This window comes from Lithobates pipiens, unplaced genomic scaffold, assembly GCF_037356315.1.
Source record: "Lithobates pipiens isolate NorthernLeopardFrog02 unplaced genomic scaffold, aLitPip1_a1.2 Scaffold_1, whole genome shotgun sequence".
In the NCBI taxonomy this organism is placed as follows: Eukaryota; Metazoa; Chordata; class Amphibia; order Anura; family Ranidae; genus Lithobates; species Lithobates pipiens.
In genome coordinates this window covers 838,130-864,924 of record NW_027507685.1, presented here as the reverse complement: position 1 = coordinate 864,924, position 26,795 = coordinate 838,130, and the positions used below count along the sequence as shown (strand labels likewise).

The window sequence follows — 26,795 nt, the reverse complement described above, 5'->3', positions numbered from 1 at the left end:
GTTCAAGTTTACCCTTATGCTTTCTCCGTAAATCAACAGCAAATGCATTATTCAGGGTCAGGAGAAAGGAGAAAGTATTTACTGCACAAGTCTCTGCCAAGTCACTTCCTCCCTCTTGGCTTATAAACTTCCAAAAGGCACGTTTTAAAGCAGATCACTACAAATGTAGCGTTTTTGGTTCTTTTTTACATTAGGCATTCTGTATGTATGTATGTATGTACAAGGAGCCTGCAGTGGGTGCTCCAACAATACAAGGCATACAGGTACATGTCAGGCTCAAACTACCAAAAGTGGCCAAGTTGGACTGCAGAAATGAATGGACAAAAAAAAAAAAACAGGTACTGTGCCAATAGTCTGTGCTCTCTTGTATTGTTCCCATTTTGCTTTTTTTTTTCAGTTTTAATTGTGCTTGCAAACCTGCTAATTTACTCAACACACAAATGGAAAAATATAGGGAAAGCAAGCACAATATACTAGAATGCCAATTTACTTACTAGGTATTGTAGCTAGTCACTTCTTTCCTTGCACTCGTTTACCCTTTATAAATCAGTTCAGCTATGGACTACAATAATACCTTTCATTCGGTATGATACATCAAGTGTATTTGCACATTATGGCAGACCTACCCTCTAATGTGCCCTAGCTCCATTCAAATTCCATTGACATCTTCCTCTGGTCTTTTTCCGGGTCTGCCATTGGACAGCCATCGACAAACTAAATATGCACATGCATGCTGGAGTTACATTGTCCTGACTTTCACAGAGGCCAAGAATAGGCTGGTATTGTACACTGCACTGTGCAATGATAATGCACAGAAAGTTTTTTTTTTTTTTTTTTTTTTTTTTTTTTTAAAAGGGGACGTACAAATCCTGCAAGGTGTACCTAGGATAGAATTATTTTACTGGACATTTGAATATTCAGTAACCGGTGGGATGTGTTATTTTAAGGAACAGTGGACTGTCAGCAGAACTTCACCCAAAAGGGGAAGTTCAGCTGTCAAAATTGGCTTTTTTTTTTTATGGGGTGGGGGAGGAGCAGGTAACTGGTTTTGACAGGTACCCAAGCCCACTTCAACCTAGGCAATCAGAGCAGACATTGGTCAACCACTCTCCCTGCAGCCTCTTGGGATATATCACAGATCCCAAGAAACTGCAAAACCTGTCAGAAGGCGCAATGTGGCTTTGCAGCCGGCCGTGCAGCTGCAAACAGTCATGGTCAGCTGCCCACAGCTAGGATGCCGGCGCTGTGGACCGAACAACAGTGAAGAGACCCAGTCGGGAGAGTGCAGCGCTTGATCCCTAGACAAGTGGTTGGGTGCCAACACTGTTGTCCTTCCATTAACTAGTTTCTGCTCGACAGTGAATTTTCATTGCTCTGTGACATGACTCTAAAGAAGGTTATGGGAAAACACATCAGATGGTGGGGAAGGAAATCTGCTGAAAAATTGGCACATTTCTCTGCCAGCTATGAATTCATCCATACCTCCTATTTTGTGTTCCATTGCCAAGACATGACAGAGCTTATATACAGAACATTTGGAGTGAACTCTCACCTGTCCTTTATGCTGTACATTGTGATGTTTAAGCTGGGGCTCTGGGATGGTCACAGAATCAGCAATCAAGACTCCCCAGCTTTCCACCATGTTGTAAACCATTATAGAATAACACGTCCCCTCTGCATCCACAAGCCCAAATGTACTAATGGGGGGAAGAAAGAAAAAAAGGAAGGTTATTTCAACAATAACTTTAAAGCAGAATTCAGACGAGATAAAAAAAAAATAAAAATAAAAAAAAAAAACACACACACCACAACAACACACACACACACACACACACACACACCACTACCTTTTGCAATATTCGACCGGTGAGGAGGGGCTGGAGGACTGAATATTCCACTCAGATTGCCTAGGAGATCTGGGCGGAAGTTGGTGCCGGTACCTGTCAAAAATTGTACCAATTTCCCCAACCACACATTCAAGGTGGATGAGGAAATCCTCCCCACTGGGTCTTTGTATCCTGACGGCGGAACTCCCCTACCAACAGAATACACCGGTCAGCGATGTGTCATATCGACTGCATGTGCTGATCAAGCAAAAATATGCCAACAAGCCCATTCATGAGACACTAATTGATAGACTTCTCATGAATGGGAACAGCCAAACGTGGATCGAAATTCAGTCAGTAAACATGTTACAAAAACATGTAGCATTTATAAAAGTGAAAGAAAACATAACGGTAATGCTGTGGAAACTATAGCAGCGAATACATCTGTAATAGCAACACAACTTTACCTTTCTAATAAGGTAACGTATCCATGTTCATCACTCTATTAGTATTGAATTTCTTTATAAATCACTTTTTTGGGCATGTTACAACACAAAGCGCAGAATGTAAAGCCAGCTAGGCCACGCGGGGATAATGTTATACTCACAATGGCACTCGCTCCTCAGGCATTAGGCTGAACACAACTCTTCCAAGAACCACACAACCGGGGTTTCTTCCTGGCTGCAGAGCACCAAGTGGTTTCAGCTGGAGGCCCCCATAATGACCCAGAAGAACAGGACCTAAACTACTTAGCATGTTCTGTAGTCGCTTCCCACGTATCTTTCCCTGTCAAAATTAAAATGGAACAAAAGCACATGAATTAGGATTATACAAACGACAAGTAAAGCCTGCAGCAAACTATTAAGGCAAGTAGAAAGCATGCGGTGAAGATCGAGTGACAATACCTTGTTGTTCAGCAGGCCACACAGTCTGCCCAGATAATCCAACAGTTGTTCTTCCCTCATCACAGGTTCAGTCCATGAAGGCTCCAGAGCAGCGGCTCGTGAGAAACCATCCAGAGCTCCCTGGTAGTTCTCTTCGTATTTACACAACTAGCAGGAAAGACCTGCATCAATCAAAAACTCTCCACTGCTCAAAACAAAAAGCTGATCTACACACAAACATTTCTAACAGTTTAGTAGTATGAAATGACCCCTCATTGACAAAAACCTCTTTATTGTGCCATTGAAATAAATGATTCAGGAAGAGATTATATAAGTGTGCCCCTATCTTTTCATTTGGAAACTCAGGACTCTGGTGACCCACTTACTCACTAGGAGAGGAAATTCACTGAGAACAAGTTAATAGGGTGACTACAGGGAATCAGAAGAGATGCTGGGTGCACAAATATAACAACATGTGAATGAAAAATCATAAGCACTAAGCAAGCAGGCCATGTTCAATAGAGACCACCTTTAAAATAAAATTAATATTAATTATATATATATATATATACACACACACACACACACCATTTATATTGCTATATATGTATATCTTGACTTTCTTCAGATAGTTTCATTTTTGGAATACTATATATGCAGTATGCATAACTACAGTGCCTTGCGAAAGTATTCAGCCCCCTTGAACTTTTCAACCTTTTGCCACATTTCAGGCTTCAGTCTCTCGATGTGCAAAACTGATAGAGACATACCCCAAGCGACTTGCAGCTGTAATCGTAGCAAAAGGTGGCTCTACAAAGTATTAACGCAAGGGGGCCGAATAATTTTGCACGCCCCACTTTTCATTTTTTTATTAGTTAAAGTTTAAAAAAAATCCAATAGATTTCGTTCCACTTCACAATTGTGTCCCACTTGTTGGTGATTCTTCACAAAAAATTAAAATTTTATATCTTTATGTTTGAAGCCTGAAATGTGGCAAAAGGTTGAAAAGTTCAAGGGGGCCGAATACTTTCGCAAGGCACTGTACTTGCATACCTGTTTAATACTCATCTCTATTGCATATGATTCTGTTACAATTATATTGTCTGACAACTATGCACAAGTTTCTTTCACTCTGTATTTTTGAAAGTTCTTTAAAAAAAATCTGATTAAAAAAAAAAAAAAAAAAAAAAAAAAAAAAAAAGGCACTGCACCAGCAATCAGCAGATCACTTATGCTATGCAGTTCTGCTGCAATTTTGTCAGTGTCAGTGAAGCCGATAATTTGTTCTTCCTGTCAGAATGTAACTACCACAGAACTACGAGCCAACAGCCGCAAAGACTGCTGGACCTTGTAGCTTTACATTTACAGAATTCTGTGAATGAGTGACACTACCAGGCAGGGGGAGGGAGATGATCCCCCGTTAGCTGTCACAACAGGAAAGCAGGAGGTGGGGGGGGCCAGTGAATTCATAACGTTACACCCCGAATATTGGTGTAACATGATGAAAAGGTGAACGTATCGTTTAATTAGCCCCACATTAGTAAGAGCTGTCAGAGGCTTACAGTAATAGACTAACATGGATATCTCTTCACAACCCTTTTACTTGGACATTTTAGGTCTCTGTATATTATATATATATATATATATATATATATATATATATATATATATATATATATATATATATATATATATATATATATATATATATATATATATATATATATACACACACACACACATATATATACACATACATACATACATATACACACAAGATTTTGGCCCCTTGTTACAATATCAACAAGAATAATCACCAATGTTACCATACAATTACACATGTATATGACTATTGTGGATTAAATTGCTATGATGAAATGTAAAATCATCCTAAATTCACACTCATATTGCTTACAGTTGCTCGGTTGAGGTGCAGATCTGGATTACTGGAAGCGGTCTTATCAACTCTCTCCTGCAGTAGAAAATAGTGAATAAAATGGTATGAATGCATGTGTCTTTTTTTACCCCTAGTTATTATTCATTTTAATTATTATGGGCAGATGAAAGTGTGCCAAATAATCCACAACTTCTCTTACTTGTACATTCAGCAGCAAGATATTTATACCTTGAATATCTAGTTGTTCCACCCCGCAATATGAGGTCTCTATACCTGACCTTTCAACATAAATAAAAGCTAAAACAAGAGAGACCAAGACCCCTTGTAACATCCGCAGAAAGTGGACAGACCTGGAAACTCGAATGTGACCTCAATACTAGTTTGTCTTTATAGCCTAGAGAGGATAGTAGAACAATGATTCAGGGTGGACTGTAGTTTAGAAACAGTTGTGCATCTTAGACCTGACTAAAGACAAGATGGGTGCTACACTACTTTAGACTACTAGAAAGTAATCGGTCGTATGCTTACATATATCTAGTGAAGCGACTGTGCCTCAGGTAACATGGAGATTAAAGCGTTTGTTAGCAAAACAAAAAAAGGGGGGGCAGGGATCCTGCTTCTTTAAAGTATGTTATACAGTGCATGTGCAATGTCATCATTTGAACACTGCCAGTTTCTACCCCCCCCTATGTAAACTGACAATGGTTTATCATGGCAGCTGAGCCCTGACACTGGTCAGTTTATGTGCCTCCATCATCCGCAGCTCTCCTGTCTGTCCTCATTCCCCCTCCCTGCCTTTGTCAGCAAATTATAGTGCCCCCCCCCCCACCCCGTCTTGAATAACTAACATTTATACACCATCAGAGCAGTCTCGTAGTGTGTGTGTGTGTGTGCGTGTGTGTTCGTTCTATAATAGAAAAATAAACGTAAAGGCCTAATTTCAGAGCGGCGATCCGCGATCCCATGACCAGCCAGCTCTCTCCTCCCAAACGACATCAGTGGGGAAATCTCGGCACCACCTGCTGCATCTGCCAGACGAGAAAAGGAGAGAGCCGGCCGGTGATTGCGGCTCTGAAATTAGGTATTTACAGCATTTATTTTATAAATCACACACAGAGGGGGATATTACAATAGGAGACAGCACTGATGGTGCACAAAATGTTAGAGTGACTTAACCACTTTAAACACATTTTCCTACATGTGTTGTACCTGTTTATCTGCAGTCACTTCTCCTGTAGAACCTTCTATAAAAAACACACAGATCAAAGGATTTTTTTCAGCAGCAGAAAGCAGGGATTTGTGGCACACACACTGCAAAACTAGAGCACAGGGTTCCTTGTGTTCTGATGGCTGCATGGAGGGAAGGGACACCCCAAATTGTACACAAGCTCAGAAAAACAAACATACACAGTTGAGGCTATGAGTCACCTGCTGTGTGTTGGAGGAGGGGGGGGGGGGGGGGGTGTTGTTGCCCTGAAGGTCTTTGTGTCAGCTTAGAATTCTCTCAGTGACTCATGCAGATAAGAGAGGAATCGTATTCAGTGCTTTGGACTGAGGCTTGTACACAATATAGGGTGCGCTTTGATAATTTTTTTATGTCTGAGATTTGCAACCACCTTAAATGGAAGCCTCAAGCTATTGCAGTACATATATTGAAAGGTTCTAGAAACAAGTATATGCCAGCAACTCTTCCACCACCTCGCGTTAAATAAAAAAAATATATATAATGCAACGCAACGTCCCATGTGCATAACTTCCACCAGTGCTCTTACTGTGAATTCCTACGTCAAAACCGATGAGATCACACATGCTGCAAACAGTGGATGACATGCAAACTTTAATGAACTACACTGTTGAAGAATCTTTTTTTGGATACGCGTGGACTGATATAGTGTTGGAGGTTGTAAAGGCAGCTAAGGTATATTCCTAATCCTGTGCATGGACTGTATTCTCAAACAAATATTGACCTTTAAGCTCTGAGGTCCATCATTCAGGTAAGCCTTTGCTTCCAAGTCAATGGTGGTGGATGATCTGGCACATACAGGAGTCTCACTTCTGCTGTTGGAGTTCACAGAAAGACAACTGGTGAAATTTATATATGGGGAACATCGCATTATATTTAGCGCACAGTGATAGAAGAGTTACAAGCACATATATTTGTTCCTACACAGGATTATTATTTGCTTTTCAATTTGTTCTTATATTCTTTAGAGACTTAGCCTAGGTTCACACTACTGCGATGCGATGTACTGCGAGTTTGATCTGTTTTTTTGTCCTGTGTGAGGTGCGAATTTGCCTTGCGTTTTGAAGGTGGACAGGTGCAAATTTACCACAAAATTTCAGGAGGCAGACAGTGAACAATTCACAGAGATGTGAACCGTGTGCTGCAAGTTCTATTGAAACCTATTATATATATATATATATATATATATATATATATATATATATATATATATATATATATATATATATATATATATATATATATATATATATATACACACACACACACACACAAAAGTAAAAGGCGCAGAGAACTAGAACAATAAATATCCCACAGTATTAAATAATGTGCTGTATGGGCATATATAAATATATGCAGTTAACATAATAAAAGTCCACAAACCATATGGGGGTGATGAAAGAATGAGGGTCCCACACTTGGGTCAGGAACAGAAACTATGCTCCAATTACACTGAAAAGACACAAAAAGGGAGGAGAGGTGCCTCTGGGTGTAGATATAGGGCAAGGTTTTAATGTAGATAAAGTCACAGGCAACTCACATTTATGTGGTTAAAATGAGCATTGGTCCCAACATAGGGGACATAGTCAGTGCAGTCAGTCCATTCCTGTTTTGTGGGCGCTCTAGGCCCGCTACAGACACTGCTGGGATGGTGGTCGGCCAGCCGCAGTGGAGGTTTACTCAGAATGAGGCCTGAGGCACAGATGGTTTCAGGCAAGGAAGTGACGTTATCCTTCCTCACCTGAAACCATCTGCGCCTTAAGCCTCTTTCCGAGTAAACCTCCACTGTGGCCGGCCGATGACCATCCCAGCAGTGTCTGTAGCGGGCCTAGAGCGCCCACAAAACAGGAAGGGACTGCACTGACTAGACCCCATATGTTGGGACAAATGCTCATTTTAACCATGCAAATGTGAGTTGCCTGTGACTTTATCTACATTAAAACATTGTCCTATATCTACACCCAGAGGCGCCTCTCCCTTTCTGTCTTTTCAGTTGAAGCCTATGAATTCACACTGCACCATAGAAATTTGCATTACACCCGAAGTTAACACGCACAGGACCCATCCCCCCCCCCCTTCCCCCAATTCGCAACGCATAGATGTGAACCAACGCCATTGAGTGCTAGGCTTTTTACATGACCGGGGAATATGTTCCTAAACGCATCAAACCCACTGTAAATTCTCATCAGTGTGAACCCAGGCCTAATGTATTAGTCTTTTTGGCAGCTATTTTATGGAAAAAAAAAAAAAAAAAAAAAAAAAAACAACACACACAACACACACACACACACACTATTGCATTCAAGAAATTTTTTTGGTTGCACGTAGTAGCACAGATATTTGAAGTTCAAATCAGCTTGTATAAAATCAGTGTGTAGAGCAAGGTTTTGCAAAGCTTTCCACAAGCTTAAGTTTTATTGTAGACTTAAAAGTACTCTTCAGTTTCAGCTTGTGAACACCAAATAGGAATCCGAATAGGGTACAGATTGTCACTTTAAACGAGTGACTGCCAGGTTTCAAAAGGCTTTGACAAGTTTCAATTTGTGCTGAAGCTTACTAGCAGCAACATTCAGCACTTCCATTAAGATCTGCGTTTCATATTCCCATACAGTAGTTTTATGGTGATTTAAAGGCTTTAACAAAGCTTCCCGAAATCTCTGCAAAAGTTTTGTAAATGTTTGTACATTAAACTGGTTTTTATACAAGCAAAAGCCTGTGTGACAAAAATATAAATATATCTTATGCTGCAGGATCTTGCTTTTTGTGTGTTTCTTTATGTTCTCAGGCACTATGGACTATAAAAACTTAGAGGTTCTACATCAGCAATGGCTGCCAAATATTTGAAATACAACCTTACTTTACCATCAATTCTCAAGTTTCAGCTCCCAGTGACATCTTTTCCTCCAAAGCACTTCCTTGCCCTGGGAGGAGTATTTTCTGTATTCTCACATGTCGCATCCGTGTGGGGAACCAGCACTACATTTCCCATAATGCAATGGGAAATGCAGGAAGTGACAGCTGGATGCGGACGGGGTTTGGGCTGAGAAGAGGTCAGGGCTGGAGCCGAGTTGAGGGCGGAGCCAAGATTTGACCATACAGGTGCAGTAGGGGGGATCAGACCGGGAGTCTGAGACATAATTACATCACCGTGCGCTGCAGAAGAACTACAGTGTGGACATTACCAGCCTGCAAGGATAGAGAGTACAGCAGCCACCGGTCTTACAAAGCGGATGTGTAGGCAAATCAGACCTGCAAAGCTGAAGAACAATGGATATCTCGTGTTCAATATTCCTACAGCACCACGTGTGTAAGGTATGAAAGCACCACTGTAAATATCATAAAGAACATTTCTGTCTGGAGTTGAGCTTTAACTATGGAGGGCAATTATAGGCAACTGTATCCTTGCAGGCAAACAAAAAGTAAACTCATCTTTTGGAGTTCATGGTAAGTTGCGATTTAAATAAACTGAAAAACCGACCAAAAAAAAAATAGTATTTTTGACTTACCGTAAAATTTGTTTCTCTGCGTTCTGACACACACATATTTCTTTATTCAGAACCATAAGGTTATAAATCGCCCCTTACAAGAGGAAACTAGGCAGGAAAAAAATAAAATAAAAAAAAAAATAAAAAAGACTTGGCTACACCCATGGACAGTCCTAGGTGATACACCGCCCTCTCTGCTATAGGCTTTCAGTTATGTAACAATCGGTATCAGAGGCATTAAAACTCCATATAGGGCCAGGTGCTGTGTCTTTCATTGAACTCTGAGAAACGGACTTTACGAGAAAGTCCAAAATCCCATTTGTTCATTGACAGACACAGCCTTCTTTATTCAGAACCATAGGGATGTCCCAATGCAGTGCCAAACGTGAAGGGTGGGGCAGCCCACAAAAAAACAGGCCAACCAGACAAAAAAAAAAAAAAACCCCTAGACCGCAGCCTGCAGAACCTTGCGGCCAAAATAAGCATCCGCAGATGTAAGTACATCAACCTTGTAAAATTTTGTGAAAGTGTGCACCGACAACCAGGTGGCCACCTTGCAAACTTGTGTTACTGATGCCTGATGACGGAAGGCCCAGGAGGCACTCAGCGCCCAAGTCAAGTGTGCCTTCACCGGGAAGGGAGGAACCCAACCCTTGATAGAATAGGCCTGAGTCACTGTCTGCCCGATCCATCTAGAAATGGTCGCAGAGGAAGCAGATGGTCCCTTCTTTGGTCCATCTGTGATCACGAACAGGGAGTCTTGATTTTTTTAAAAAGACTCAGTGGCCGCCAAAATACACCTTGACAGGCCGTACCACATCTAAAGTGTGCAAGGCAAATTCCCTCAGAAGTTACGGCCTGGGACACAGAGAATGCAACACGATGTCTTCATTTAAATGGAAAATCAGAGACAACCGTTGGAAGGAAAGAACGACGAAGCACCCTATGAATCACCAAGTATGGCGTGCGGCAGGATAGCGACGCCAACTCCGACACCCTGTGAGCAGAAGTAATAGCCCCCAAGAAGGCCACCTTGTTTCATAGTGTGAGGCGGGGAAATTTCTGGAATATTTGAAAAAAATTGAGGCTTCTGTAGAACCGAAAGTACAAGATTCAAGTCCCACAGTGGCAAGGGAGATCATACCAGTGGAACCACTGGTCGCACTCCCTGAATGAAGGTATGCACCAGGGAATGCTAAGCCAGGGAGCGTTAAAAGAAAACCACCAAGGCGAACACCTGGCCCTTGACAGTACTCAAGGCGAAATTTTCAACGCCCCTCTGAAGAAAAGTCAAAATGCAAGTCACTGAAAAGGAACGTGGGTGAAACCCCACTGACTCACACCATGAAACAAACGCTTTCCACATACGCCAATATACCTTCCTGGAAGTAGACTTTCTAGCTTTGGGCAGTGTCTGGATTACCGATGCAGATAAGCCCCTATCCTTCAACACCTGGCTTTCAATAGCCAGGCCGTTAAAGTCAACAGTAAAGCAGGGTGGAAGATTGGCCCCTGGGATAGCAGATTCTCCGCGAGAGGCAGCAGCCAGGGGGGCTTCTGCGACCAGACGTACCAGGGCTGATGAGGCCAGTCTGGGGCCACTAGAATTCCTTCGGCCTTGATCCTGCGCAAAAGCCGCAGCAGAAGCTTGAGAGGAGGTAAGGTGTAGATCAGATGATACTGGCCCCCACGGTGTGACCAGAGCGTCCGAGGCGTTCGCCAGAGGGTACCGAGACCTGGCAACAAACCTCTGCACCTTCCTGTAGATTCAGGATGCCATCAGATCTACCTCTGGGAGATTCCCTAGCTGAACTAGGTCCTTACTCCTGACTAGGTGTCGACCGACATGGGTTTTTCTCTGGCCGATGCTGATATTTAGAAATCATGGTGGCCGATATACGATGCCGATTTTTTTGGGACGATATGTTAGGCCGATTTTTTTTTTCCCCTTTTATCCCCCTTCATCTCATAAAAATCGCCTGCCTGCTCCAGTGTGAAAGCAGCCTTCATAAAAAGGGACAGAAAATTTCTTACATTTATTAACCACTTCCCGACTGGTGCACGCCGATGTACGTCGGCAGAATGGCACGGGCAGGCATATTGGCGTACAGGTACATCCAATTTTAAATGCCGCCCTGCCAAATCCCGCCGGCGGCGCGCTTGCGTGCTGGTTGGGACCCCTATGAGTCCGGTCGCGGGTCCCGCGGACTTGATCGCCGCACGGGGAGGCTTGTAAACAGCATCTCCTCGTTCTGCCTAGCAACAAGTGACGCTGATCTCTGCTACATGTGATTGGAGCAGAGATCAGTGTTCACTAACAAAAAGCCCAGCGCCCCACAGTTAGTAACACGCCCCTAGGAACACTTAACCCCTACACTGCCACCCACTGGCTAACCCCTTCACTGCCAGTGTCATTTACATAGGAATCACTGCATTTGTATAGCAGCGATTGCTGTATAAAATGACAATGGTCCCAAAAATGTCCGATGTGTCCGCCACAATGTCGCAGTCACAAAAACAAAAAAAAAAAAAATCAATAGACGTAGTCCCGGAAAAGTAGGTCCGCGCTAATGCCATCATTTGGCAATAGCGCGGATCCCAAGTGGTTAAGGAGCAAGTCCGATCATTGAAGAAGGCAGAGTTCCCAGCATGTCTAGAGAACTGACCACGATGTGTTCTGCTTAGTGTGGTCAGTTTATAAATTGGAAAGCAGAGGGACTCGCGGGAACACCAGGGATTTCACACAAGGGAAGCAACACAAAGAAGACTTTTGCATACAAGTACATGGTACAGCAGGCACATATCACGAATATGAAATGTTGGGTTTACAAATTAGTTAATGCCTCCCACACTTGCCTATGGGCTATAATATTCATATTTCCTGATTTTTGGCCACATTCAGACAGCAGTTGTAAAAACGGAGTCTAGGATATTATTTGTCTGGATTGCCGATGTTACATACCTATGCTTGTTGAGTCAAAAGTAATGTTTAGGAATTGCAAATTACTAAGGAAATATACAGGCGGTCCCCAGGTTACAAACAAGATCAGGTTTGTTTTTAAAATGAATCTGTTTGCAAGTCGGAACAGGTACATTTTTTAAATGCAACTCCAGACCAAAAAAATATTTTTAAGCTTTTTGGATAGCATAGGGAAGGGTCAACACCCCTGTAACATTTGTTTTGCTGTCTGTGCCCCTGTTCAGAAGATTTTACCTCACTTTCTGTCCCAATTGGATTTTTAAAAATTTGGGGTTGTTGTGGAAACAAGCCATGGTGATAAAAGCATCACTGGAGGTACCTTTTTCCCCATAACTCTTACAGGAGTGAATTTGCCTTCCTAGGGGTAGATTTCCTCACTTCCTGTTGTCTCCCTCCATTTGTAAGTCGGATGCTTGTAACTAGGGGACCACCTGTACCTTTAAATGAGCATAGTAATAGCAGACTTTTCATTCAGAATACAAATCACACAATGTTGACCCGAATCCTGCATCCATTACTATTGTATGTACAAAACGTAAAATCTGTTTCATCATTGAAATAACCAAAAAGAATCTCACCGCTTGCAGGTAGGCATTAAGAGCCTGCTGGGAAATTTTTGGGTTCTGTCCAGTGCAGAAGAACAGAGAGAGATATGCATTGCCCAGGATGTCTGAGAAAGCAAAATTGCAAAAATGACAGTGTGAGGCATGAAGACAAAAAACAGTATATTGTTTGGTTTTCTGATGATGAATTTTGAATTCATAAAAATGTGAGCCTGTGGTGTCCCATGAATGCTCTGTGCATAATGCAGCAAAGAGCTCTATTTGATTGGAGCAAAGGCAATCAGATGGCCAACAGGTTACATGACCAGGCTCTCCTCCTCCCAGGTACCCCCTTCCCCTAATTCATTAATTTTAATGGGGCTTTGATTGAGTCTGAATTCCCATTCAAGCACAGTGCCCATTTACATAGCACAGCGGTAATAAACAGTTTTGTGTTAAGGCCAAACTGCCTATTGCTCCCCAGTCTTGGCACCTTTGGTGTAACACAGGTTGAATGAGAACACTTTCAACATGAAAACAATCCCAGTAATACTTTTATACAATCACAGATAATTATCCCATCTTTCACTCAACATGTTCTACTGGAGGTGAAGGTCAGAAGGCTCAGTAAAGGCAGACAGGTTTTGCTTTGCCTGGCCAGAGACTGCAGATCTTTGAATACATTTCAAGGCATTCCTACACAAACAGAAGATATAACCAATCTAGTATTAACTGCACCCATAAAAAGCCCTACTTTAAATATAGGTCACCAACAAATGCATGTGTCCGCATAAAAAAAAAAAAAAAAAGGAAAATAATAAACTGAAACTACTGTAGTTATGCATTCATTAAAATATATTTAAAAAAAAAAAACAGCTAGCCTACACACACTAGATTTGCTTCCTGTGATGCCCTGCAGAGTAGGGCTCAGCCTGGGGGAGAGCAGGGAAGCACTGTAAGCCAACTGCACTGCAATTTACAGCACTATTACGCCGACCATAGGCAGCTTAATACTGGCTTAAGACTAGCTGAGATTTGAACTATATATGGGCAGGCTGACTGTACCCAAGTTGATATGACTTTGGTACAATTAGCCTGTTAGATTTTTCATGCAATTATAGCCACTAGCAATAATCATGGTGTTCTCCTGGTAGGGACAGCACCTCCCGCCACCCCCACTCTGACTGTGAAGAAAAGTGCACCATCTATGCCTGGCTTAAAACGGTGTTCCACCCAAAAAAGTGGAAGATCCGCTTATCAGCCTCCTTCCCTCCTCCGGTGTTTGACAGGTAACTGTCGCCACTTCGGCGAGATCACTCAAAAGTTCCACCCCCCTTCCTTTGCCGGCACGAAGCACAGCTCGCTTTGCACATGTGCAGGAGGGGGATCAGCTGTGAAGCCGAAAGGTTTCCTTACTACGAATAGCAGTGGCAGCACCCGAGAGCCAATGGAGATTGTCGGCACCCCAGCCAATATTGCTGGATTCCAGGACAGGCAAGTGTCCTAATATTAAAAATCGACAGTATGTGTAGCTCCTCGAAGCCTGCCAGTGAAAACATCCAGACAGGCGTAGGGAGCAGTGTAGTGGTCTTGTCAATGTGGATACAATTTTTGATTGCTCAATTAGCGACCTGTGAATAAGTAACTAAAAACTTTATTACTTAACTGCACAGCAGAAAAGCAAGCTCGCTAACCTAACTAAGCTGTCTGATAGGCGTGTCTGTATGTAGCTCTTAGATAGAAAACTTAGGCTGGCAATACATGGATCATTATTTTTTTGTTCAACTAGCAAAAATAAAAAAAATCCGATTCCCTCATCCACACATTCCCGTTGGATGGGTTAAACCGCTCCCGTTGTGTTACTGTATTCCAATGGCAGGGAGACTTCCCTTCAGTCAGAACACACTGATCAGTGCTGCTGGCACCAATTAATGGGGGGGGGGGAAATAGTATTTTTGTACTCACCGTAAACCCTTTTTTCTGTAGTTCACTGACTGACACAGCTCCTTTACTTAGGCCATCAGGTTGTTCCGCCACCTTCAGGAGAGGACTAGGCAGAACATGTTAACATGTACAAAAAAGAAGAACTTTCTAGTTCCGCCCAAGGGGCGGTCCCTTCAGTAACAACCCCACAGCCTGCTTCCTGCAGCCTCAGAATGTCAACAAGCAGTATAATGTAAAAAAGGAGGGGAGGGTGCTGTGTCAGTCAGTGAACTACAGAGAAAAGGATTTTACTGCGAGTACAAAAATCCTTTTTTCTCTTACATTCACTAACTGACAGCTTCTTTACTTAGACCATCGGGACGTCCCCAAGCAGTGTCAAAACGAGGGGTGGGAAACAGCATAAAAACTTCACCCACAAAAAACAGAGTGCTCCCTAACAGGGGAGTCACCACCTTATTTAACCGTATCAGAACTTGCAGTAACAATGCAACAGTGCATTTAACTTAAAAAGCGGTTTGTCAAAAGAAAAAAATAATAATAGTGTAATCGCAAATTACAGGGCCACCTGCAAAACTCTGCAGCCACAACAGGCATCAGCCGATGCACCAACATCTACCTTGTATCATTTTGTAAGGGTGTGAACCGACGACCAAGTCGCCGATTTACACACTTGAGCAACAGACGCTTGATGTCGGAAGGCCCAAAAGGTTCCAATTGCCCTGGGGGAATGGGCCGTGACCAGAAAGGGGGGCACCTGCCCCTTCAAGGCGTAGGCCTGAACCACAGTCTGTCTGATCGTCCTGGAAATGGTGGCCGATGAGACCGCCATGCCTTTTTTCGAACCAGCTACCGAAACAAAACAGAGTCTGACTTCCGAAAGGGAGCAGTGGCAGACAGGTACACCCTTAGAGCCTGGACCACCTCTTTAGGATGTGTCGGCTTAGGACACAAAGATGGTAACACAATGTCTTCATTGATGTGGAACGCCGAAACCACCTTTGACAGACAAGAAGGTTGCAGACGCAATACCACCTTATCCTTATGGACAATCAGATAAGGCGACTTGCAAAACAAGGTCACCAGTTGCGAAACCCTCCTGGCCGATGTAATGGCCACTAGAAAGACCACTTTCTGGGAAAGAGTCAACAAGAGAATTTCTCGGATAGTCTCAAAGGGCGGTTTCTGGAGCGCCGATAACACCAGGTTCAGATCCCACAGGAGGAACTACATGCCGAACCCTCTGAACAAAAAAGGTGCTCACTAAAAAGAGCGAGACGCCAGCGGTCGCTGAAAAAATAAAAATAAAAAAATAAATAAAATAATAATAATAATAATAATAATAAGACCGAGGCTGAAATTTGTCTTTTAATGGTGCTTAAAGCCAATTTCTGGTCTACTCCACGCTGTAGAAACAGCAAGATCCTGGATATGGAATAGGAGCGTGGACGCCATCCTCTCTCCTCACACAGAGATGTAGGCCTTCCAGGTACAAGGATATAGCTTCCGAGAAGATTTCCGTGCTCTCAACATAGACCCCGGTTCCTTAGTACCTGGCTCTTAACAGCCATGCCGTTAAAACCAGCGATGGTAAAGCAGGATGGAGAATCAGACCTTGAGATAGAAGGTCCTCTCGTAACAGCAGTCGCCAGGGGGCGTCCTCCACCAGGCGCACTAGGTCGGCGTACCAGGGACGCTGAGGCCAATCAGAATTACTGTAATCCCCTCGTTCTCCACTCTGTGGCGCAGACGTGGTAGTACCAACTGATCTACGCCTTTCCTCCACTAAAGCTACTGACCCCACGGAGCCACCAGCACGTCTGACGCGTCTGCCCAAGGATCTCTTGTCCTTGACACGAATCTTGGCACCTTCCGATTGAGACGGGAAGCCAGTAGATACACGTCTGGTGCTCCCCATAGTAGGCATAGGAGCCTGAACACCTCCAGATGCAACAACCACTCTCCTGGGTCCAGCATCTGGCGACTTAGGTAGTCCACCTGCCAGTTTTCCACTCCTGGGATGTAAATGCCCGGTACATGTCGCCCTGCCCACTGAAGGATGCGAGTTACCTCCCATGCTTCAGCCGAGCTTCTTGTTCCTCCTTGATGATAGACGTATGCCACCGCCATGGCGTTGTCTGACTGGATCCTGATCGGATGCCCTCAAAGTGACATTGACCATGTGGAGAGGCATCGCCTGATCGCTTGTAGCTCGAGCACATTGACCAGCAACTTGGATTCCTCCTCCAACCGGAGGCCCTGGGTTGGCTGTACCCCCAGTACCCCACCCCAGCCGGTCAGGCTGGCATCCGTTGTGATCACCGTCCACTGTAGAGGTAGGAATGACTTCCTGGACCAAAGTGCCAGGGATCTCAGCATATGGAGTCCCTGACTGACTGGCTCACCTGAATCTGCCGATCCAAGGATAACAGAGATTTGTCCCATTTCGTCAACATCTCCTTCTGCAAGACTCTGGTGTGAAACTGGGTGTAAGGCACTGCTTCGAAGGAGGCCACCATGAGCCCCAGGACTCGCATGCAGAAGCGCAGCGACGACCACCTGCGGTTCATCAACAGTTTTACCACGGCTCAGATTCTGCAGCTTGTCTGGAGGGAGAAAAACTCTCGCTTCCACGGAGTCCAGCAGTAAGCCTAGGTACTCCAAACGCTGAGTCGGTATGAGCACCGACTTTTTTTAGGTTTAACAGCCACCCAAATTCCTGCAGGGTCTGCATGGTGATCGCCACATCTTCCTTTAATTCCGAGGCATAAGATGCTCTCAGGAAGAGATCGTCTAGGTAACCTACGATTGCGATCCAAATACCTTGGTAAAGACTCGGGGGGCTGATGCCAAGCCAAAGGGGAGAGCCACAAACTGGTAGTGGGCTTCTGATGCCGTAGGCATATGGGTATGTGCAGGTATGCATCCTGGATTTCCAAGGACGCCAGGAAGTCCCCTTGATGGAGTGCAGCAACTACTGAGCAAACCGATTCCATTCTGAACCTCTGTACTTTCACAAAGCAGTTGAGGGCTTTTAGGTCCAAGATAGGACGTACCCCTTCCTTTTTTGGGACTACAAACAGATTGGAGTAGAACCCCTGGAATCTTTCCAGCTCCGGAACAGGTACCATCACCCCGCAAGCAGGCTGGGGACGTTTAGCCGAAGCCCCGGATGAACGAAAAAGCGGTTTGTGAGTGGGAAAAGAGGGCCCTTGATTTCAGCGTGGCTCCTTAGCCTTCCTGGCCTGTTGTACAAGCACTCTTTCCACCTGTGGCATTCTTAATGTCATCCAACGAGGCTCCGAAGAGCCGTTCCCAAGGAAGGGTAGATCAGTCAGGGCTTTTTCTTTCTTTTTTTGATGCCTGGTCAGCCAACCAGCATTTTAACCAAATAAGGCGCCTCAGCACCACTGCTGACACTGAAGCCCTGGATAACAGAGGGAGGGTATCCAGGGCCGCGTCACAAACATACTTAAGGCCTTTTGTACAAGGAAGGCCGCGCTTATGGAGTAGGTCACAGTCAAACAGTGATATATGTGAATGCTTGTGCCTCCCCCAGGCTCTGTTAATAATGTATTATTAATTTCAGTTCTTATGAAATGTAACAATATACAAAATGCATATGTGAAAGTTGGACCTATTTGGATTAATCGCTATGAGGTTGCTGCCTCCCTAAGAACACAATCTGCTAACCAGGTTATGTTTAAAAATTGAATAGTAGTTGTGGGCTATTGGCGCTACCTCAAACCCTATATTACCTTTTATCTTCCCTACAGACTCTGTGCAAACCAAAATATGTGTTTGCTATAATGTCCCAATTTTTGTGTTTGTGTCCAACAGATTTTTTCTTGTTATCCTAGATTCAACCACGTGCCACTATAAACCATTTATATTGATTACCCTACAGTGGATAACCCCAAAAGAGATGGACACGTTCAATTATTCACCAACGTAGTCAATCAAAATCCCAAAGGGATAATTAATTAATTAAACCCTGAAGCACCCAAAACCACATATGAAAACCACCAAAAATTCAAGAGTACCAAGCAATATTCAAAATACTTTTGTGATACTAAATTTTTTTGTAATACTAAAAATATTTGTGATACTAGACAGAGACAAACACACTCCGTGTACAAAAAGCCCCTTATAGGGGAAAAAATTATAACACCTATAATTCCACTGCGCATGCGCAGTTCCTGTGCTGATAATTACTTTCACTGTGCGCAGTTTATATTTCCACTATAGTGCCCCAATAAATGAAAAAAGGGGGTATTGCAGTATAAAAATCAACAAAAGCAACCCAAAACATAAAAATTTAAAATAAAAATAAATGAAAAATAAACAGAATGTGCAGAGTAATTCTAACCCCCTTACGAATATATAAAAAATACAAAAAACCTAGGAAAAATGTGAATAAGGTCAGAATATTAATAAATGTGTATATATAGTCCACAAAATAGTCTCTTATGAGGTATTGTCAACTGTGCGATTATTCTTTTTCAAACAACAGGAAGGTGACTTTTGTGATTAAGCCCGCTTATTGGTGACTTCCGTGCTCGTTCCCCCTCAAGGGTCCCCACTCACCGAATCCACGCACCCCCTAGGATTCTTCTGATTGACTCTGTCTTCAACTGGTCCTTCCCAGGGTTTTTTGGAAGCGATGAGAGAAGGAGGCTTTGTTGTCCACCAATGGGTCCTCAAAATAGAAAAAAAATCTGCTCATGGTGTAGTATTTTGATAACTGGCCACTTGAGGGAAGGAACGCAGGCTACAAAAAAAGCTTCTTCAAAAAATATATATGCCATATATATATATATGTATATATGTATGTATATGTATATATGTATGTATATGTATATATGTATGTATATGTATATATGTATGTATATGTATATGTATATGTATATGTATATATATATATATATATATATATATATATATATATATATATATATATATATATATATATATATATATATATATATATATATATATATATATATATATATATATATATATATATATATATATATATATATATATAGAATATCAACCATTTAACATCGGAAATATAGAATAGGAATAAGGGATGAGGCCTAAAATCCTAATGATATGTGAATAATCATATTATGAAAATAAATATAACTTATTATAATGAGAGCAGGTGATCTGAGCCCCCCATCTGAGGTCTATAGGTTATTATCTGGAAATGAAGAGGTAAACATGGCCATCAAGCAGGAAGAACTTTCCGAATACTGATAAGAGGCTCATATTTAAAATATATAAAAAATTTATAAAAATATAAAAATTCCCTGATTAACATCAGTTTTACAAGGTAATATCTGGGATATAAAATAAAAAATAGGAATCCCCGTGAAACTATTACAATGGGATAACAAACCGGGGAAAAGAATTCAAGAAACCTTAGGGAATTTAATATTGTAATCAGTACCTTTCCGGTTCATTACTAGATTTATAAAACGATACCGGGTCAAACAACTGGGATACCCGGGATGAGCATCTTCTGTAGTAAAATAAAGCAGGGATGGTTCCATGCTGGCTCATAAACAATCCGTGAGGGTAATTGTGAACCTATTTGTAAAGTAAATATTTTTAGAAAAAAGGGGAAAATTCCCCTTTTGTGAAATAAAATTAAAATAAACGAACTACGTCGATACATCAAAGATCCTATTAAAAACCCCCCCTCTTTTTCCCGTGTAAGTCCGGTCCTCTTTCTCCTTAAAAACATTATGTAGAAAGTAAGGAGTATTAAGATGACATCTACCACTATTCTTATAAGTTCCCTTATGATGGCAGAAATCATCATTTTTTTGGTACATGAGAATTAGGAGTATGGTTACAAGGATTGGCCCACTTGATATAATGAGGAACGCAAAATGCAAACAAACCTGTAGCCCCACCCAGACCAGCGATTGGCTGGAGGCTGGGAATGGGCGGTACAGGTACCTTCAAAGACGTGGGTATGGGTGTACGTGATATCGCTGCTGAGGACGTCTATGACGAAACGCATACAGCGTCATTACGTACACCACGTCACTTCCGGTGCGCCTGACCCGGTGGAGCGCAGCTGGAGCGCACGCCGTTCGATCAGGGTGACTACCCTTGTGGATTGGCGAACCGGGCTGGTGCTAAAGTGTTTCAAGCTTCCGTTTATGCAAGGAGGCTAACTGTTTGATGAAGATAAGTAGCTTTGTATCCAGTATATGGGTAGCCTGCAGTGCCTAAAAAAAACGGTAGAGAATTGGGGATTTAGGCTCCATATAACTGTGCATAGTGCTGTTTTGCACAAAAAAGGATTGTACCGCTGCTTTTAAATATATATTTTTTATTTGATTTTTATTTTTAATTTTTTCTGACTTTTATTTGATTTTTTACTTCATCATTTTTATTGGCATACTCTTTTGAGCTGCATTACTGGTACACATATATAAAATTTGCAGGCTTGCAGTGCAATTGGTTTAGATCACACCTTTGGTATAAGGGGATTCTTTTGTAAATGAACCTTTTTGTACGAAGCGCTGCAAAATAATTTTTTAATATATGTAAAAGCTCCTTTTTGTAATTATATACATTTTTTGTAATAAAGCATATCTCAAGTGGCTATCAGTCCTCTGCTATATATATATATATATATATATATATATATATATATATATATATATATATATATATATATATATATATATATATATATATATATATACACACACACACACACATATATAAATAAGGCATATATATTTTTTGAAGAAGCTATATATTTTTTGAAGAAGCTTTTTTGTAGCCTGCTTTCCTTCCCTCAAGTGGCCAGTTATCAAAATACTACACCATGAGCAGATTTTTTCTATTTTGAGGACCCATTGGTGGACAACAAAGCCTCCTTCTCTCATCGCTTCCAAAAAACCCTGGGAAGGACCAGTTGAAGACAGAGTCAATCAGAAGAATCCTAGGGGGTGCGTGGATTCGGTGAGTGGGGACCCTTGAGGGGGAACGAGCACGGAAGTCACCAATAAGCAGGCTTAATCACAAAAGTCACCTTCCTGTTTGAAAAAGAATAATCGCACAGTTGACAATACCTCATAAGAGACTATTTTGTGGACTATATATACACATTTATTAATATTCTGACCTTATTCACATTTTTCCTAGGTTTTTTGTATTTTTTATATATTCGTAAGGGGGTTAGAATTACTCTGCACATTCTGTTTATTTTTCATTTATTTTTATTTTAAATTTTTATGTTTTGGGTTGCTTTTGTTGATTTTTATACTGCAATACCCCCTTTTTTCATTTATTGGGGCACTATAGTGGAAATATAAACTGCGCACAGTGAAAGTAATTATCAGCACAGGAACTGCGCATGCGCAGTGGAATTATAGGTGTTATAATTTTTTCCCCTATAAGGGGCTTTTTGTACACAGAGTGTGTTTGTCTCTGTCTAGTATCACAAATATTTTTAGTATTACAAAAAAATTTAGTATCACAAAAGTATTTTGAATATTGCTTGGTACTCTTGAATTTTTGGTGGTTTTCATATGTGGTTTTGGGTGCTTCAGGGTTTAATTAATTAATTATCCCTTTGGGATTTTGATTGACTACGTTGGTGAATAATTGAACGTGTCCATCTCTTTTGGGGTTATCCACTGTAGGGTAATCAATATAAATGGTTTATAGTGGCACGTGGTTGAATCTAGGATAACAAGAAAAAATCTGTTGGACACAAACACAAAAATTGGGACATTATAGCAAACACATATTTGGTTTGCACAGAGTCTGTAGGGAAGATAAAAGGTAATATAGGGTTTGAGGTAGCGCCAATAGCCCACAACTACTATTCAATACTTAAGGCCTTGCACTAACTGGTCTGCTAGTTCCATGCAGACAGGAAAAGCCAGTTGTTCCCCCAATTCGTGGTGCAAAAGTTTTGCCCACTCAGCAAGTGCGGAGGCCAGTAAGGTTTGCATTGCTGACCCCACAACTGTAAACAAGGAACGGGCCACTGCCTTGGACTTCCTGTCCGTGGGGTCCTTAAAAGGCAGGAGTCCCCTCTACCGGGATTGCGGTTATTTTATTAAACCTGGATACTGGGGGGCCCCATGACTGGGAGGAGCCGACCATTTTTTGAGAAGGCTCTCCTCAAAGCGGTAACGCACCGCCATATAAAGCGCAGCCCCCCCACCCAAGGTGAGAGCCCCACCAGGGGGCCCCTGTCTATGTGGCACACACCCCGCTCAGCAGCCCATGCAGCATCCCCCATGGGGAGGGGAGGGAAGATAGGGAGAGAAGAGAGGGAGAGAAGAGAGGGAGGAGAGGGACCCCCGAATCGACATCCCAGGGAATGCACAGCTGCTCAGCCCCATGGAGGCAGGGAGAGCTGTACTTACCAGTCCTGATGAGCTGGGGAACATTCCATCACAGACCCACTCTCCGATCCGTACAGGGTGGCTGCTGGCCCGGTACACTGACACAGACATCAGTCTGGTCATATATGTGTGCCCCGGAGTATTACGCTCACTGGCCGCCCCTGGAGCCTGAGGGGCATGTCGTGGCTGACCCAGCACGGAGCTCTGGTCTGCACACGCTCGCTGGCTAGGCTGGGGAGACTACAAGGATAAGGGTACCCAGCCTGTAACCCAGCCGGCTGTTGATAACAGATCACAGGATCTTAATCTTGCGCAAAAAGGCAAACTACTGCAGAAAAAAAAAAAAATAATAATCCACAGACCGATGGGCCCGCAGGGTTCCTGGGTCCTTCTTCACTAGGCAGAAAAAAAAAAAAAAACCAGGGCTGCAGGAAGCAGGCTGGGGGGTTGTTACTGAAAGGACCGCCCCTTGGGGGCTGCCTAGTCCTCTCCTGAAGGTGGCATAACAACCTGATGGTCTAAGTAAAGGAGCTGTGTCAGTCAGTGAATGTAAGAGAAATACGACAGGCTAGTTGTACAGAAGTCTATCGGCAGATTGACTGCTGTACAACCAGGGTGCCCATACATGGATCGAAATTCAGCCAACCCCTGCGGAATCAGGCAAAATTTGGCCAACAGAGTTTTGCATGGCTTCAAATAATTAATAGATTCAATCCAAGTAGGGCCAAAAGAACATTAACCCCTTCCCCTCTGAAGCAATGTTTTCATTTTTCACACAAAAAAATAAATAAAAAATAAACCCCCAGCAACCCAATTTTTGGCTGAAAAAACAAAAAACAAAGATACCGTATTTATCAGTGTATAGAACGCACCCGAAAGGCAAACGCACCACTTACATTTAAATTCCCATCAATGCAGCCTCATCAGCGTCATTGCAGCCTTAGCAGCATTAGTGGATGGATTTAAAATTGGTGCCGCGGAGATCGCAGGGATTGGGCAGAGCGAGCGCCGCCAAGATACATATAGCCGAGTGTACTCGGCTCCTCTCGCAGTCACGCCCAGTCCGGCCCTATTATTGACATAACAGAGGTCCCCAACTGGGCGTGACTGTGAGCAGAGCACACTCGGCTATGTGTCTTGGCGGCGATCGCTCCGCTCACAATCAGCGGAGATTGCCGTATAACATGTGATTTACCCCTGATTTTAAGAGGAAAAAAATAAATACGGTAAATAAAATGATGAAAAATTACAGATCTGCAGTTGTCATGGTGCTGAATATGTGTTCATTTATGACAAAAGTCATTTGATGGCTTGACAGAGCACAAGTAAATTACAGTTATGTGCAACATGCTTTGAAAGCAAGTTTTGGGAAACCGTTAAATCGATGGATTTAGTCCCGCTTTAACATTTTGAATCGGTTATGCTTTACCCACTTCCCCAACCGGGCAATAGTCAAATTATGTCCTTGGTTGGAAGTGGAATACCAGGGTTATGGCTGCAGCAATATGCCATAACCATGGTATTGTTTTTTTTCAGCCGGCGATTCTCTAATCGCCACAAGTGATCTGAGCGGCTGATTAGCCTCTGGATAACTTTAAGAAGCAGGTCCTACTGAATAGATTTATTTATTATTGGGTAGCGCTACATCACCTTTAGGCTACTTTCACACAGACACTTTACAGGCGCTATAAATGCTAAAAATAGTGCCTGCAAAGCGCCTTGCAAGAACCTCTCCTCTCACTCCAATGTGAAAGCCCAAGGGCTTTCACACTAGAGCTGTGCACTGGCAGGATGGTAAAAAAAAAAAAAAAAGTCCTGCAAGCCGCATCTTTGCAGCTCTGTAGGAGCGGTGTATGCACCGCTCCTAAAGCGCCACTGTCCATCGAAAAACAGCAATTTGATGATTTGACAGTTTGGTTAAGCACACAAGCAAATGTGACAGAGGGTAATCCCAGCGTTCCAGGAATTTAACTGCTTTTGAAACCATTAAAATCGATGGGTTTAGTTTTGCTTTATGATTTACTGCTGTTCAGGGGGCTCTGGGGTTTAGCAAAATGGCAACCTCCAGCAAGAAGAAACGTTTTCATGCGCATCAGTTTTGCGCACTGTTCACACCAATGTTGATGTCATGGCAGGTTTCCTTTGCAGAAAAAATCTGCACGCGATACCAGTGTTGTGGTGTGAACAGGGCACATAGAGAACAATTGTATTTTTTTTGCCCTTGCAGAATGCAAAAAAAAAAAAAAAAAAACAAAAAAAAAAAAGGAAGTCTCTGGACCATTGTGTGAATGAGGCCTTAATATGTTTAAAATGTCATCAACTAATTTAGAGTTAACAGTAAATGAGGAACTGAGAGCCACTGCTCTCACTGGTGTATGATATATCGCACGTGGCACAATCATTTACATGTGCAAATGTTTACATACACAGGAGTGGTGGTAACTAAACCAAAAGCCAGGAGCCATCTGAGCAACACAAACAAGCTGTTCGGATTTTGGATGTATTGGATACACCCAAAATACTGAACTGGTTCAAGGACAGGAACAGGGGCGAAGATGGAGCTCCCTGCTAGTGGGGACAACTGAGACATTGCGGGCTTCGGTGTCAGGCAAGCGACACATAATGGACTAATATGCGATGCACAGTAGTCCATTACGCTTTACCTTTGCAGGGAAATAAAGAGGAACTAAAACCCGCCAGGGTTTACTTCCTCTTTAAGGACGTAATTGATTGCCTTATACTTACACCAGGATGTCCCATCTCTTGTATCCATCTGTACAGCTTGCTTAGCTTGTTTCACGCTGTCCATGATGTTTCTGGATTTCTCATCAGCATCTTGTGATCGTTGTTGTCTCATCACCATTGACAGGTTACGCAAGGAGACCTTGTTCTTACACTGTAAAGTAGAAGTTAAGCAAACAATTACATGAAAGGAAGGTATGGGGAAAAAAATTAAATAATAATAATAAATATATACAATTCCCACACCACCTGAATAATAAAGTAATACACTCCTTAAAAAGCAATGGTGTATATACAGGTGTATGTCCCCTTAAGTCTAAGACTCATCACCATTCCAGCATGTATAGCAAAGTGCTTCCTGATGGGCATGACGACATCACTAGGCTCAGCGCTGCCGCGTTTCATCGTGATCACATGACTTCTTTATCACAGAAGTTTCAATCTATGTCTGAATCGGTCATCACCACATAGGTGTTATTCTAGATGAATGCTGTTATGCGCTGAGAGTCATGCATTGATGTTACATATATTCTTTTGTGCGTCACTTTTTATTATGCATTAAACAATTACATTCACTGGTTTTGGGTAATTTTTCTTAAACTGTTAATTTTTTTAAATTACACCATTTCATATGCACTTACAAAGGAATAAAAACAAGTGTCCAGAAGTCTACTTAGGTTTACAAAAGTGTTTAACTTTACAATTAGGCTGGGTTCACACATATGCGGCCGCGGCTTTAGCGCAGGAGTCCTTTGCGGTTCTGGTCACCTTTTCAGGTGTGACTCAGGTGAAAATCTTTACCTGAAATCGCACCTGAACCAGACCCAAAAATCGCACCGCAGCCATCCTGCACATGTGTCAACCGGAT

The 26,795-nt window shown here is 42.5% G+C and overlaps 1 protein-coding gene across 1 annotated transcript in view; it reads right to left on the bottom strand.

The window, feature by feature from the left end:
- TTC5 (tetratricopeptide repeat domain 5) overlaps positions 1-26,795 on the bottom strand; it is a 34,032-nt gene that overhangs the window by 696 nt on the left and 6,541 nt on the right. Inside the window, exons 4-9 of the mRNA XM_077460231.1 lie at positions 25,931-26,081; positions 12,894-12,985; positions 4,626-4,682; positions 2,732-2,878; positions 2,434-2,612; positions 1,553-1,697 (exon numbers count right to left, since the gene is read on the bottom strand). Of these exons, the coding sequence (XP_077316357.1) occupies positions 1,553-1,697; positions 2,434-2,612; positions 2,732-2,878; positions 4,626-4,682; positions 12,894-12,985; positions 25,931-26,081 (771 nt within the window). The remainder of the gene's footprint in view (positions 1-1,552; positions 1,698-2,433; positions 2,613-2,731; positions 2,879-4,625; positions 4,683-12,893; positions 12,986-25,930; positions 26,082-26,795) is intronic.